The sequence below is a fragment of the Eleutherodactylus coqui genome, chromosome 7 (genome assembly GCF_035609145.1).
Source record: "Eleutherodactylus coqui strain aEleCoq1 chromosome 7, aEleCoq1.hap1, whole genome shotgun sequence".
Lineage (NCBI taxonomy): Eukaryota > Metazoa > Chordata > Amphibia > Anura > Eleutherodactylidae > Eleutherodactylus > Eleutherodactylus coqui.
In genome coordinates, this window is record NC_089843.1 from 169,864,854 (window position 1) to 169,878,713 (window position 13,860).

General features: G+C 44.7%; 1 protein-coding gene across 1 annotated transcript in view; it reads left to right on the forward strand.

Moving 5' to 3' along the window:
- Positions 1-5,081: 5,081 nt before the first annotated feature.
- MTTP (microsomal triglyceride transfer protein) overlaps positions 5,082-13,860 on the forward strand; it is a 69,566-nt gene continuing 60,787 nt past the window's right edge. Inside the window, exon 1 of the mRNA XM_066574009.1 lies at positions 5,082-5,146. Within this exon, the coding sequence (XP_066430106.1) occupies positions 5,086-5,146 (61 nt within the window). The 5' untranslated portion in view covers positions 5,082-5,085. The remainder of the gene's footprint in view (positions 5,147-13,860) is intronic.

Consider the following 13,860-nt stretch of genomic DNA (forward strand, 5'->3'; position numbering starts at 1 on the left):
GACGTCACAGGCGCGCAGGCCGGGAGATCAGCAGCCGCCATATTTGAAACTGGCATAGGCGAGATGAAGCGCTGTCCATATGCGAGACTGCAGGGCACGAAAAGTCACCATAATGTCACTATAGTAGGGGGTAACTAGAATATGAGGCATTCATGTATAGCAGCCCTGCATATAACTGGACCTCGTTGTTGCGCTGCACATTTATGTGGCGCAGTTTTTGATAAATCTGTTTGTCTGGAGTTTATATACTCCGTCATGAAATATCATGAAGCAGCGGTCACACAGCGCCGTTCGGTTGCAGATTCTGAGTTTTGAATGGAATGAGTGAAGCCGGATTCACACGGGCGAATTTGCGCGCAATACGCAGAGAATAGCGCCCATTGATTTCAGTGGGTTCGTTCGCATTTCCGTATTTTGTTCTTGTAAGAAAAAAAAACAAAAAAAAGCAGCACGTCTATTTTTCTGTGTATTTGCGCACCGAAGGTCCACATAGAAGTCAATGGGAGTGCAGAAATACGTGCAATACGCAAGGTGACGCGTGATAGTCTGCATAATTCCGCTAAAAAAAAAAAACGCCTGGAACTCATTAGACTAATTAGCCACTTCAATCAGTCTTTGATTGCCGCGACTTGTGGGCGCAAAAAGTGCAGTACAAGAAGCTGATGCATGCAAAAAAACTTGTTTATTCTGCAAAAACGCTAATCATATACATGAAGATCCACATATACGCTCCTGTGAAGGGGCCCATTCACATGACTACGCTGTAGTCTTTGGTGCGACTTGTATCTAACAACATGGACGCACGGACCGCGCACAATGCCGTCCTATTCTCATCTGTGGTATTGGACAAGTAGAGGACGTGCACTGATTTTTTTTCTAATGCTGAGCGCCGGTCTGTCCAAAAAAATCGCTCACGCGAATAGCCTGGTAGGCTGTAATGGGCGAGGAATACGCAGACCGCACACAAAATCACGGCATGCAAATAAACCCTAGGCCGAGTGCAGACGCTCGTATGTGAATTGCGCCTCTCAGGTGCCTGTCGTATCGGACAGCGCACATTGCAGTTCTGTTCTCACCCGTGGACCAGTAGAGGACATGGCGGCTCTCTGTGCTGTCCATAAAATGTGGTCAGTGTAAAACGCACCATTTTCAATGCATGTATGTGCACCGTAGTGCGTGTTGCATCCATGTTCGCTGCTTTATTCACGTGTGCAAAAAAAAAAAGACGCAATTGATGACATTTTATAGGTTCTGTCTTATGTTGTATGAGGCATAGAAGCGGTCACTTCATGGGATCACAACCTCTTTCACATGACAGGCACTGGAGAAGGCTCAGTTCTAAGAATGACCACTAGATGGAGATATAGTGTAAGACTCAGGACTGCCAGCTAGACCTGCCTTGTAAGTATGGAATATTCTATGTATGTCTCCTAGGTGAGAACTCCAATGCTGAAAGCATTAAGGGCTCATTCACACATGCAGGATATTACATGTGTCTTCTTTACGCAGTAAATAGAAACCATTGATTTCTAGGGGTTTATTCACGTGTTTATTTATGCAGAGTTTTGCAGTCATTTAAAAAAAAAAAACAGCATGTCCTATTTTGATGCATATTAGGCCCCAACATAGCCCATATTAAAGTCAACTGCCCATTGAAATCAATGGGGGAATTCTTGCTTTTCTTTTTACGTGTATAAATATAAGTGCAAAAAGGCACAATATGCAGGAGATATGGGTATTTGAGTCGTATAGAAACGCTACACCCGTGTGGATGAGCCCTAAGGAAAACTGTCACCTGTTATTCCTCCAAACCTGGGGCAAAATGTAATTCTGCCATCACAGTCCCCATTGGGGTAAGTGATAAGACAGTGGCCTCTCCACCTTGTAGCATACCTATAGGGGTTGCAGCAGTTGCAACCAGGCCAGGGTGACCTATCACCCCCAGCAACCCCCATATACCTACATCTGTCAGCGGAGTTCCTGTAGTACCGGGCTGTCAGAGAGCAGATAGAGCGCATTAGCAGTCTAATGCTACCAATGTACTCTTGGGATTAGGTAGTCTGAAGATTGGGTATCGCCATCCTTGGTGGCTGAAAACAGGACTCAGAACAGGCGGGACCGTGGAGAAGAACAACTGCAGGTAATGTACTTGTTAATAAGCTAAGCTCAGACGACATCAACTCTGCATTTTAGTGCACTTAAGGCTTTTTTGCGGATATTTGATGCGCAAATATGCTTCAAAGATAGAGCGTGTTCTATTTATTTTTTTCGTGACTGAAATACAAGTGCAAAATACGGAAATGTGAATAAAGCCATCAAAGTCATTGATATCTATTCTCTGCATATTGCTTACACAAATACGCCCATGTGAAGCCCGCCTATGAGTTGTACAGTCTTGTTTACAGCACCACATTATATGCAGTGGGATCCATATAAATCATATTTGCTTTACGACATGACATAAATACCGTGCTCCTGAGAATAAGACCTACCCTGAGAATAAGCCCCACCTCAGTTTTTTCCCGGGCAGGTAGGGAGGCAGCTTGAAATGTAAGCCCTCCTCGGAAAATAAGCCCAGACGCCGTTCCGGTCCCTCTCACTTCTCTCCATGCGCTCCGGCAGTCTTTCGTGATGTCCTTAGAGCTGACAGAGCATTCTCTTTCTGGTAATGCGGGTTGAAAACCCCGCCTCACGCAAGAAATTGCTGTGATTGGCTCAGGACTGTGGCCTCAGCCAATCACAGCTGGCACTTGATGAACCAATCACAGCCATTCAATGAATTGCATCATTGAATGGCTCTGATTGGCTCATTGAGCACCGAATTAGATTGGCTGAGGCCACAGTCCTGAGCCAATCACAGCAATCTCTTATGTTACCAGGAAGAGAATGCTCTGTCAGCGCTGAGGACGACACGGAAGACTGTCGGAGCGCCTGAAGAGAAGCAAGAGGGACCGAGATGGCGCCTGCTAGGTAAGTATTAAGACAGCCCCCGAAAATAGGACACTGTGCCTCTTTTGGGGCAAAAATTAATGAAAGACAGTGTCTTATTTTTGAGGAAGCACGGTAAGACCTATACTTATTCAGTAAGTTAAAAAAAAAGAGCATAAAGGTGTCGATAAGATGTGGGTACGGCAGAGCTCCCCGCATGGAGGACTGTTAAGCTACATGCATAGTAGTACCGCAACACAACTGCAGGGGACGTAAAGTATATACAGTATATGACTGCTCTCCTACCGGAAACAACTCGGCTGTTGGGCACTGATAACCCTGATGCAGTCAGCTACTGAGTACAAGATCCGCAGTATGCAAAGCGCTGTCCAGTTGGGTAAAGGATATCACTAAGTGGTTTGTATGTCTGCTCCATAGAAACCATTCTCCTATACGTAAGAACCTCAATGATCGTCCGGTAATTCTTCAACCCTTCCATGTGAGAAACCTTTTGGCCAGTTACAGAGCATGTCCTTACTCCTGGAGAACCTGTCCGGCTTCCCACAGTCAGTTGCTTGATTTGAATGGGCTCTGGGTAATGTTCCTGATTTATAGTGGAAACCCAAACAAAGCCCTTAACGCTGGTATGAACCCAACCTTAAAGGGGTTATCCCACCCAAAACATTTATCGTCCATCACAGGATAGGCAATAAATGTATGATTGCCAGGTCAGACCATAGTGAACCCCATGGTTCTTGAGAACTGCATGCCCCAGGTCCCTCTAGTAAATGGAGCAGCTGTGTGTATGTGTGACCACCGCTTCATTCACTTCTATGGACTGAGGGACAGAGCTATGCATCGCTCCTGAATTTATTAGTGGTGTGCCGTTCTCACGATCCCTGGAGTTCCCAATGGTCACCCCCTCAGCAATCATAGATTTATCCCCATTTCTGAGGATAACCCCTTTCATTTTACACGGTGTCGCACAGCAGGTAAATGAAAGACTTTCACCTGTTGCTACCTAAAATTGTGTCCCCCAACCAGTAAACAACCCCTTTTTATAGTACCCCAACCTTCTTTAAAATTAACCACCCCACCTTTATACTGCCCACCTTATGTTAACCCTCCCCTCACTACTCCATACATTACTTAACCCCTTCCTTTCCATTCCCTAATCACCCCTGCCGTGTGGGCCCCTTGTCTATGACCCCTGCGGGCTCGCTACGGACCCTTCCTTTCCTGCTCCATTTGTGGAGCCTGAAAGGGGAATCAATGCGGCTGAACGGTTCCATCTCTGGACGGGACCGAACACTGCCGGGCGGACTCCATTGACTATAATGTGGTCCACCCAGCTGCCCGGTTTTGGATGGAAGAAAAAGTGCTGAATGCAGCTCTTTTTCTTCCTGTATTTGCAGCCGGATCCCTGATGGAACCTCCAGCCAGAGGATCCGTCGCAGATGTGAAAGCGGCCTTGGAAAACATTTTCAGCACTGCTCTGTTTTATAAAATAGTTCACCACCCACTATAAAGAATGCAGATGTACATTGTATCGCAAAGTTGTTGCCAAATAAAACTGTTTCATAACACATAGGCCCGAGTTCACACTCACTTCCATGGCCCCATTTGATTTCCATTGTTCCACTCGGTCCTTGGAGACTTACAACCAAAACACCTCTGCCAATAGTCATCGGACGGACCCCATTGCCTATAATGGGGTCAGTTCGGCTTCTGGCATGGCGGCTGAAATCTTCCTGGATGAAACAACGCCGCATGCTGTGTTATTTTATACTTGATCTTTTGCCGGATCCGAATGGAATCTCCAACACCGAAGTAATTGTCCCGCACTCGGTATCCTCATCATCATCGCCAGTCATGTCAGTGACCTCCGTGTTTACCATACATGTTGTGTGTGAGAACTGTCTCAAGGAGGAATCTCCCTTGCAATAATGAGGGTACCATCTAAAAACTCTTCCAGAATAATCATTAACTCAAAGACCTTTAGTCAACAAAACCTACACATGGAGTTTGGATTCTGACCTTTACTACATCTAGATAAACTTTGTTCTGCGCTGAATCTTTCCTTCGAGCTGAATGCTTCCTGAGTGACTGCTGCTCCCGATTCCTGGTAAATGAGCCCAGGCTGCCGGCATCACAACAATGATATCGCTCGCCCTTTTCTTACTTTGTATATTCTCCACATTTTCTGCCTCCATTAAAGGTAAGCACTTTCCTACAAAGTTACTAGAGACCCTTTCACATGAGCTTGTGCTGCCGCTGTGTTCTGTAGATAGACTGTCAGTAATAGTGAGCCACCAGAGCCGTCTAGAGTGTCCAATCCTATATTTATAGAGGCTATACATAACGGAGAGCAGTCTAGATGATACCGTATAGCATTCCTGGGGACGATCTGAAATGTGAAGAGGGGCTTGCTGTTGTTTTTCCTAGTTGTGCTCGCTGTATTATGGTGATTACAGGCGATGCAGAGTAAGGCCGCGCTCTCACTAACGTATTTGTATTGCGCATTACGCGTACATAATACGCACTGAACGGCGTCTATGAAAGTACATTGATTTTCATTGTCCTACTCAAACGTGCATAGATTACATGCGTAAAAAAAATACAGCATGTTCTATTTTACCGCGTATTACGCATGTGCAGCCCTATTGTGCTCTATGAATGCATTCAGAACGCAGTGCATACGCAATTATTTTGCATATGTATGGCGTTTTTTTATGCATGTTGCTAGGAGACATGAGAAGAAACTAAAAAGAAGAAGAAGAAACCAGGAAGCCAGTGCGGCGTGCATAAAATACGCTGTACATGCGCGGGGATACGTGATTCCCCGTGTTTTACCATACGGTCATGTGAGCACAGCCTAATAAGAAAACACACACACTTGATAGCTAAAATGCGCTGAAAATGTAATTATTCCCTGAAGCTTCACACGGACGTAAGCACAGTTACGCACGCCTCAGCGCAATGTTTTTGCGCTATAAAGGAGGCTTTTTTGCGAGCGTGTCGGTGTGCTGCATTGCACTTTTTCTGCCCGCAGGGCATGTTCATTTGCACGTGGCAAACAAAGACACCGATTGAAATGGTTAATTAGTTCCAGATGTAATTGCAGTGCAATTAGGCATCTCCTAGCGTACTGTTCGCGCATTTGTGCACCTGCCATTGGCTTCTATGGGGACCTTTGGTGCACAAATATGCAGGAAAATAGAACATGTTCTATATTTTTTTTTTTTTGCTCATCCGAAATGCGCATGCAAGATACGTGCATGTAAACGAACACATTGAAATTAATGGATTCTATTTACTGTGTATTGCATGCGCAAATTTTGCATGCACAAAACCATCCATGTAACGCTGACCTAAAGGGGTTTTCCAACTAGTGGATGAAATTCACTGGATGGGAGAAAACTGATAGATCTTGGTGGACTAACCTCTGGGAACCCCACCGATCCCGAGAACGGGGGACCCGTGGCCCTCCTATTTCTCAGTGCAGGATGGCTTATTCCTATTTTTATAGTGCTGAAGCAAATGGGCCGCTAGTCGCACATGCGCCCTACAGCTCCATTCATTCAGTAGAGATAGCCAATGATTGAAGACAAACCAAAATTCATTCACTCATCATTCATTCATCGTTCATTTTATGCAAGCATCTTTTGCATGCTGTTGTGAGTGAACAGCGATCTTTTGGATGTACACGGTCACTGGGACAGTGAATGTGAATGATCTGCGAGCACATTATATATATCTGCCTGTACAGGCTACACGAACGCTGTCATTGTTCGCTTGTGGGAACTATTAATTGCTCATTGTAAAAGTACCCTCAGTATTTCATTCATTGGTGTTAGCAAACTTCTGTAGGTGAAGGTTCGCATTGCCATAAGATGCGCCCCGTACAAGGATGTGTCTGAGCAGTATTTTGATATTTTTCACCAAAAGGACTCTTATCAGTAAAAGACCGTTTGCACACAGTGTTTAAAGTGATGAGAATGCAATGTTCCCTCCTTAGCAAATATTATTGAGGTTTATTGAATGGCGTGACTTTACTCGGCCGGTCATTGCTAATATGCTACTACTGGTACAGAAGACTAATGTTAAAGTAGTGCTGATACTTGTTCCTCCACTAGTACATAGCCTGTACTAGGATATATATATAAATATAACTAAATATATGTGCTCAATATTCAGTGGAATTAGGAAGAATAGTTATAATGTAAAGGCGTCAGCTATTTTGAACACATGAAATTTTCAGGGCAGACCAACGTAGCGGTCAATTTGCGTGTTACCCATAACAGCCAATCACAGTACAACTTTCATTTGACCTCAGCAGTACAAGAAATGAAATCTGCGCTGTGATTGGCTGCTATGGACAACGAAGACAGGTTTTCTTGTAGATAGCTTTGATAAGAGTGTGGTGTGGGGCTACTTTCCATGGCCACCCTGTAGATGCTATGGTGATGACGACCACACGACTGTGTCATGCTTTTGAGAGCCCTCTATGAGTTGGGCTGGATTCACATTTGCACTGGAACCCCCGTTTGGAGGTTCTGCTGCAGATCCAGCACAAAATATCGAAAGAAATAGCGCTGTTTTTTTTCTCCCCAGTAAAATGCTAGGCAGCTTAAACCGAACGGCCTCTATTATAGTCAATGGGGTTCGTTTGGCGCTGTGCGGTGCCCTTGTAAGACGGATCCATTCAGTCGGGGGATTCCCTTTTCCTGCTCTCCGACTGGTTTGCACTATGAATCTGCATCAAATACCATTCATTACATGCTACGTAAAAGCACTTTTTCCTACACACTCACAATTGCGATTTCCATGAGCAGAAGAAATGCAGATTTTGCGTTGACTGTTTCCATTGAAGTCAATGGAAACTGTCCAACCTGCGGCCTATCCGCAATTGACGTTGTGGATAGGTCGTAAGTACCTGCGTCATTGCCTAGCAATGGCGCGGGCAGAAAAATGGAAATCTATACTGCGCATGCCCGAAGGTAAGCTGTCTTAGCCTTCCGCAATACAGGAAATTACAGGTACGTGCAGGCGCCACCTGGGCACAAGGATGGATTCCGCCGCGGGCTTGCATATGCGGAATATGACCCGTTCGTGTGCAGGAGGCTGTAGAGTGTAGAGCTGTGTATTACAGGTTCCCACTATGTTGAACTCATTTAGTCCATGTACTTTAGTTGAATTGCCCTTGTGTCATACTATAGATCCGCTGCAGGTCAGACGTATGACAGGAAATTATATGTATCATCAGGTGTTTTAGGCCAGGAACACATGAACAGGTCGGATTCTGCATGCAATCCTGCAATTTTCACTGCGTATGCGTTGTGGGACACACATGTCCATTGACTTCATTGGGGGCTCTCCGCAGGCAATCTGCACTAAAATAGAGCTTGCTGCTATTTTTCTTCCCATCTCAGATTATGCAATTCGTACCCGTGAGTGTGAATAAAAATTCAAAAATACATGCCTTTCAATGCCCGCATTTTACCGCAGATCTTGCACGCAGACGTCGATCACGGAGTCCGCAATTCAAATCCATTTATTTGAGACCGGCCTTAGAATCAGCTGATCAGCAGGCGAGCTTCATTATCAGAAATGATTAAAATGAGACCACCCCGTTTAGTACTAGCTTAATCACTGCATAATGAAATTTCAATTAATATAGCTTTTGCTCTAATTTCTTCCTATTCTCAAGATCCCTGCTTGCTCTTGGTGAATGGAAACTGTATTTTCTTTTAACCCCTTGAGTGGCACGCCCGGAAAATTTCCGGGGACGAGCTCCACTGCTCATAGCAACATAGCCCGGAAGATTTCCGGGCTATGTATCACTATGGGAGCTGCAGAGCACAATGCCACAAGCTGTGACAGTGTGCTCTGCCTGCACAGACCCACACAGAGCAGTGCAAGGGCTTTGAAAAACCAGCAGAAGATATTGCCGACATGTCGGCAATGTCCTGCTTTGTTTACAGGTTGCCATAGAGACCATCGGCTTGTCAGAAGCAAGCCGATGGTCTCTGTGGCAGGGAGAGCTGGTTGTTAGCTGTCAGAGGACAGCTAGGTACTAGCTCTTACAGCAGAGATCAGAGAAAACCTCCGATCTCTGCTGTGTTAACCCTTTACATGCTGCAGTCTATGTGACTGCAGCATGTAAAGGGTTGTCACTGCAGCATGTAAAGGGCTGTCACCATCAGACCCCCGGAATGTGATCAGGGGTCCTGATGGGTCCCTGTGGAAGTCTCCTAAAGGGACAAAAAAAAATAAAAAAAAATTTAAAAATTAAAAAAAAAACAAAGTAAAAAAATTATTTAAAAAATTAAAAAAACACTTGTCTCCCTTTACTTTGTAAAAAATCAAAAATACAATCACACATGTGGTATCCGTGTGCGTCGTAATGACCCAGAGAAGGAAGTTAATACATTATTTAACCCCTTAATGACATGGCCCCTTTTTTTCTTTTTTCCCCATTTCTTTTTTTCCTCCCCCCTGTTTAAAAAAATCACAACTTGTCCCGCAAAAAACAAGCCCTCATACGGCCATGTCAATGGAAAAATGAAAAAGTTATGGCTCTTGAGACGCAACTGCAAAACTAGTTGAAATTCAATGATTAGACCATTTTAAAAAACCTGCCCTGGTGGGCACGACAGGGTGGTAGGAAACCCGCCACTCAAGGGGTTAATATTCAAAGGTTTGAAACCCTTTCCCCCATTGTGAGCTACACAGCATAAATCTCTCTTTAGTCGTGGACTACTGAATAGTAAATGTGCCTAGTTATGGAGGAATATGAGTAAGAATTAATTGCACATTGTATTGCAGTACAGTAGTCACTGCATGGGCGACTCTTCAACTAGATTTGTCATAGTTGGCATTTTTTTCATTGGCTCAGTTTTGGAAATGTTGGCAGTATGAGGTATGAAGTGTAAGTACAAGGTTTTCTCTGCGTTGCTCATTATCTACTATTTCCTGGTATTTTATTGCTCCCACTCTTGATTGGATTGATCACCTTATTCTGAAGGTTAGTGCTCCTGCTGAGATAGCTATGGTACCATTGACCACTGACTCGTAAAGTTTAGACAGTTCTTGGTTGAGCAAGCTATTAAATGCCAGAGTTTAGATAAGAAGTTGGGTAGCTGGCATTTCTGAGCAGTCATTGATAATATAGCTCTTGATAAACAGGTTACAGGAATGCAGTATCATTTTTAGGACACGTATGCACAGCCAGCCTTATCAAAGCCAATTGGGTCAATCTTTGTACATTTGCCCTTGTTTCATTACCTTTCATTTCCTAAGTGTATCACAGATGAAAGTCTATAAACTTAAAGGGGTTGTCTCATGAAGACAGTCTCTATCCATAAGCCCTATAAGGGTATGTGGACACGATAGAGGGGGTCCCCCAACTTGAGTCTCCATTATTAGAGTGAAAATGGAGACCTGCTTTGAAGGAGCGCTCCTGTCCTAACGCACTTAAGCCATCCTTGGATTACATGGATACCTACCCTGTTTTCCCAAAAATAAGACCTTCCCCCGAAAACAAGCGCAAGGCTAATTTTTGGGGAGGCTTGAAATATAAGCCCTACCCCAAAAATCAGCCCTAGTTACATTACATTGAAAAAAAACCCAATACATTATTTAACAGGCTTGTTCTAGGTCCCTGCCGCTGCTATCTAGAGGTTTGATGCGGCTCCCGCAGTCCTCAGCCACTCATACAATACCACTTGCTGGTTATGGGATTCATAAATCCCACCTCCAGGAAGTGATGGCTGTGATTGGTTCTTCAAACGATGCTTAGCTAATCAATGCAGCGCTGGAGGAACCAATGTGATAGATGTGATTGGCCGCAGCTCAGCCAATTAATAATCCCGCCTTTCCAATGCAATGGCTGTTGATTGGTTCTTCCAGCGCTGCTCAGCCAATCAATGCAGCGCTGGATAAACCAGTCACAGCCATCGCATTGGTTCATCCAGCATTGCACTAATTGGCTGAGGAGCAGTCGAAGAACCTATCAAAGCCATCACTTCCTAGAGGCAGGATTTATAAATCCCGTAACCAGAAAGTGATGTTGTATTAGCGGCCGAGGACTGCAGGAAGCGTGTCGGAGGTGTGGAGAGCAGCGGGAGGGACCTGGACCGAGCCTGCAAGGTAAATATAATAAGGCATCCCCTGAAAATAAGACCTAGTGCCTCTTTTGGGACAAAAATTAATATAAGACAGGGTTTTATTTTTATTTTTGGGTAAACATGGTATTCAGGAGAAACGCTCTGGTGTCCGCCTTTTAGTCGAGTCCTCTTTGATAAGACAGCCCCTTCAAAATGTTTTACATCTTAAGTAAGTAAGCAGACATATTTTGACAACTGCACTAAAATAGGATCCTTCTTTGTAGCTTCCTGACTCCAACAATGCAGTAATAACTAGAGATGAGCGAGCGTACTCAGTAAGGACAGATACTGGAGTGAGTATCGTCCTTACCGAGTACCTGCCTGCTCGCCCGCAAAGATTCGGGTGCCGGCGTGGGTGAGCGCTGTGTTGCAGGAGTGAGCATGAGGGAGAAGAGAGATCTCCCTCCCATTCCTCCCCCCCCCCCCCGCGCTCTACCCCGCCGCTCGAGTATCTGTCCTTACCGAGTACACTCGCTCATCTCTTGTAATAACATTTAGAACCAAAATGCCTATAAAGCAGAAGATTATAACTTCTGACCAAAAATAGCTGACGGTAAAAGTTAAAACTCAGGACAGAATAGTTTCTCATTTATTTATGTTTGTGTAAATGCTACAATGCTAATGACACTGTCTGAATGAATATACAACACAACAATGTGCCATATATAAGCAGCAACCAATGTAATGAAAGGAGTCAAAGGCTGTTTGGAGTTTACAATAAAAGAATTTAGGCTGAATTAGCGTTGCTGATGGAAGGTGATGCTTGTCTTTCATTTTATTTGAAGGAAGAGACAGGAGAAGGATAGGAGGAAGGTATCTCCAAAAATGAAAATGTTTCATTCGCACTTATCCTATTATCCATTCCCATTTTATGTTACCAAAATGGATGATAGAACTGTTCCCCCTAAGAATCCTTACAATGGATACAAGAAGTCTTCACATTCTTGTTAAAATACCATGTTTTTGTCATGTTAAAAAATCCGAAAAAGATGAATAATTTCACATTTATTTCCATTTTTAATGCGACCCGTTATCTGTACAATCTCATTAGAAAACAAACTGAAATTTTTTAGGGTGGAAAAAAAATATATATTTTGGTTGCGTAAACATGCACACCCTCAGGGTGCGGGCAGACAAGCGCATAAACGGCGCGTTTTTGCGACCAAACGTATATACGAGACCATCTGAGGCAATGGTTTCGAATGTATTCGTTCACATGGGCGATTTTACGGCGCGTAAAAACGGCAATTTGAAAAAAAACGGAACATATGCGACCGAAATACGCGCCAACGCATATTCGATCGCCGAAAAGACCGTTTGCAAAGTAGGAACAAACGAAAATATGCTTTCTAGCTCTGGTCGTGATCAGTGAAAAACGATCGCACGGGCGATTATACGTTGCGCTCGTGCGAACGTAAATACGCCTACGCTCGTCTGCCTGCAGCCTAAAACCAATACTTTTGTTGATGTACCTTCTGACTTTATAACAGCATTCAGACTTTTTGGGTAGGTGTCTATCAGTGTGACACATCTTGATTTAGTAATCTTTGCCCACTCTTCCTTGCCAAAGTGCGGCAAATCTGTCAGACTGTGAGGGCATCTCGTGTTTAGCGCCCTCTTCAGGTCAACCCACAGATCTCCAATACAGATCCAGGTCTGGGCTTTGGCTGGGCCATTCCAAAACTTCTTCTGGCAAAGCAATTCTTTTGTTCATTTGGAGGTCTGCTTTGGCTAGTTGTGAAATGTAATTTTCCTCTTCATCTTCCGATTTTTAGCAGAGATATTTGGAAGAGTGCTCACAATTCCCTCCACCTTGACTGAAGCCCCAGTTTCAGCAGCAGAAAAACAGCCCCAAAGCCTAATGCTGCCCCCACCACCTTCACTGCAGGTTGGTGGTCTTCTAGTGATGGACAGTGTTGGCTTTTTGCCAAACTTCCATCTTGCCCTCCTCCCCCGTAGCCCAGACATATGGAGAATAGTAGATATGGTTGTCATATGAACTACACAACCAGTACTTGCCAGAAATTCCTGCAGCTCCTTTAATGTTGCTGTAGGCATCTTGGCAGCCTTCTGAATCAAATTTGTGAGGGACCTCCAGTTCTCGGTAATATCACTGTTGGTGTCAGGACTCGAACCCTCAAGTTCCTGTGTCCCAGACCAGGACTCTTCCCGTTGAGCTCCACCAAGGTAATGAATCTGGCTATTTAAACCTGGTACTGGCATGCTTCCCTTGTGTAATTTTTGAGCCATTAGCCTTAGTCAAGCTCATGTACGCCTCTGCCTGCTGCCTTGCTGTTACCGTGGCCTCCATGTATAACCCCGGCTTTCCTGTGACTACGCCTCTGCCTGCTGCCTTGCTGTTACCGTGGCCTCCATGTATAACCCCGGCTTTCCTGTGACTACGCCTCTGCCTGCTGCCTTGCTGTTACCGTGGCCTCCATGTATAACCCCGGCTTTCCTGTGACTACGCATCTGCCTGCTGCCTTGCTGTTACCACTGCCTTCGTGTCTGACCCCGTCTTCCCTGTGACTACACTGCTCCTGCTGAGTTGGCCACAACCTGAGGACTCCTATCCAGACCCTCTCCTAACAGTTGAGCCAAATGTAATCCACTTCTTACTGACCGTCTTCACTGTGTCCCATGGTATATGTAATGTCTTGGAGATGTCTTGGCCTCCTTCTCCTGACTGATACCTTCCAACAATCAGATCCCTGTGATGCGCTGTAAGCTCTTTACAGACCAACTAAGAAAACATCAGGAAAAT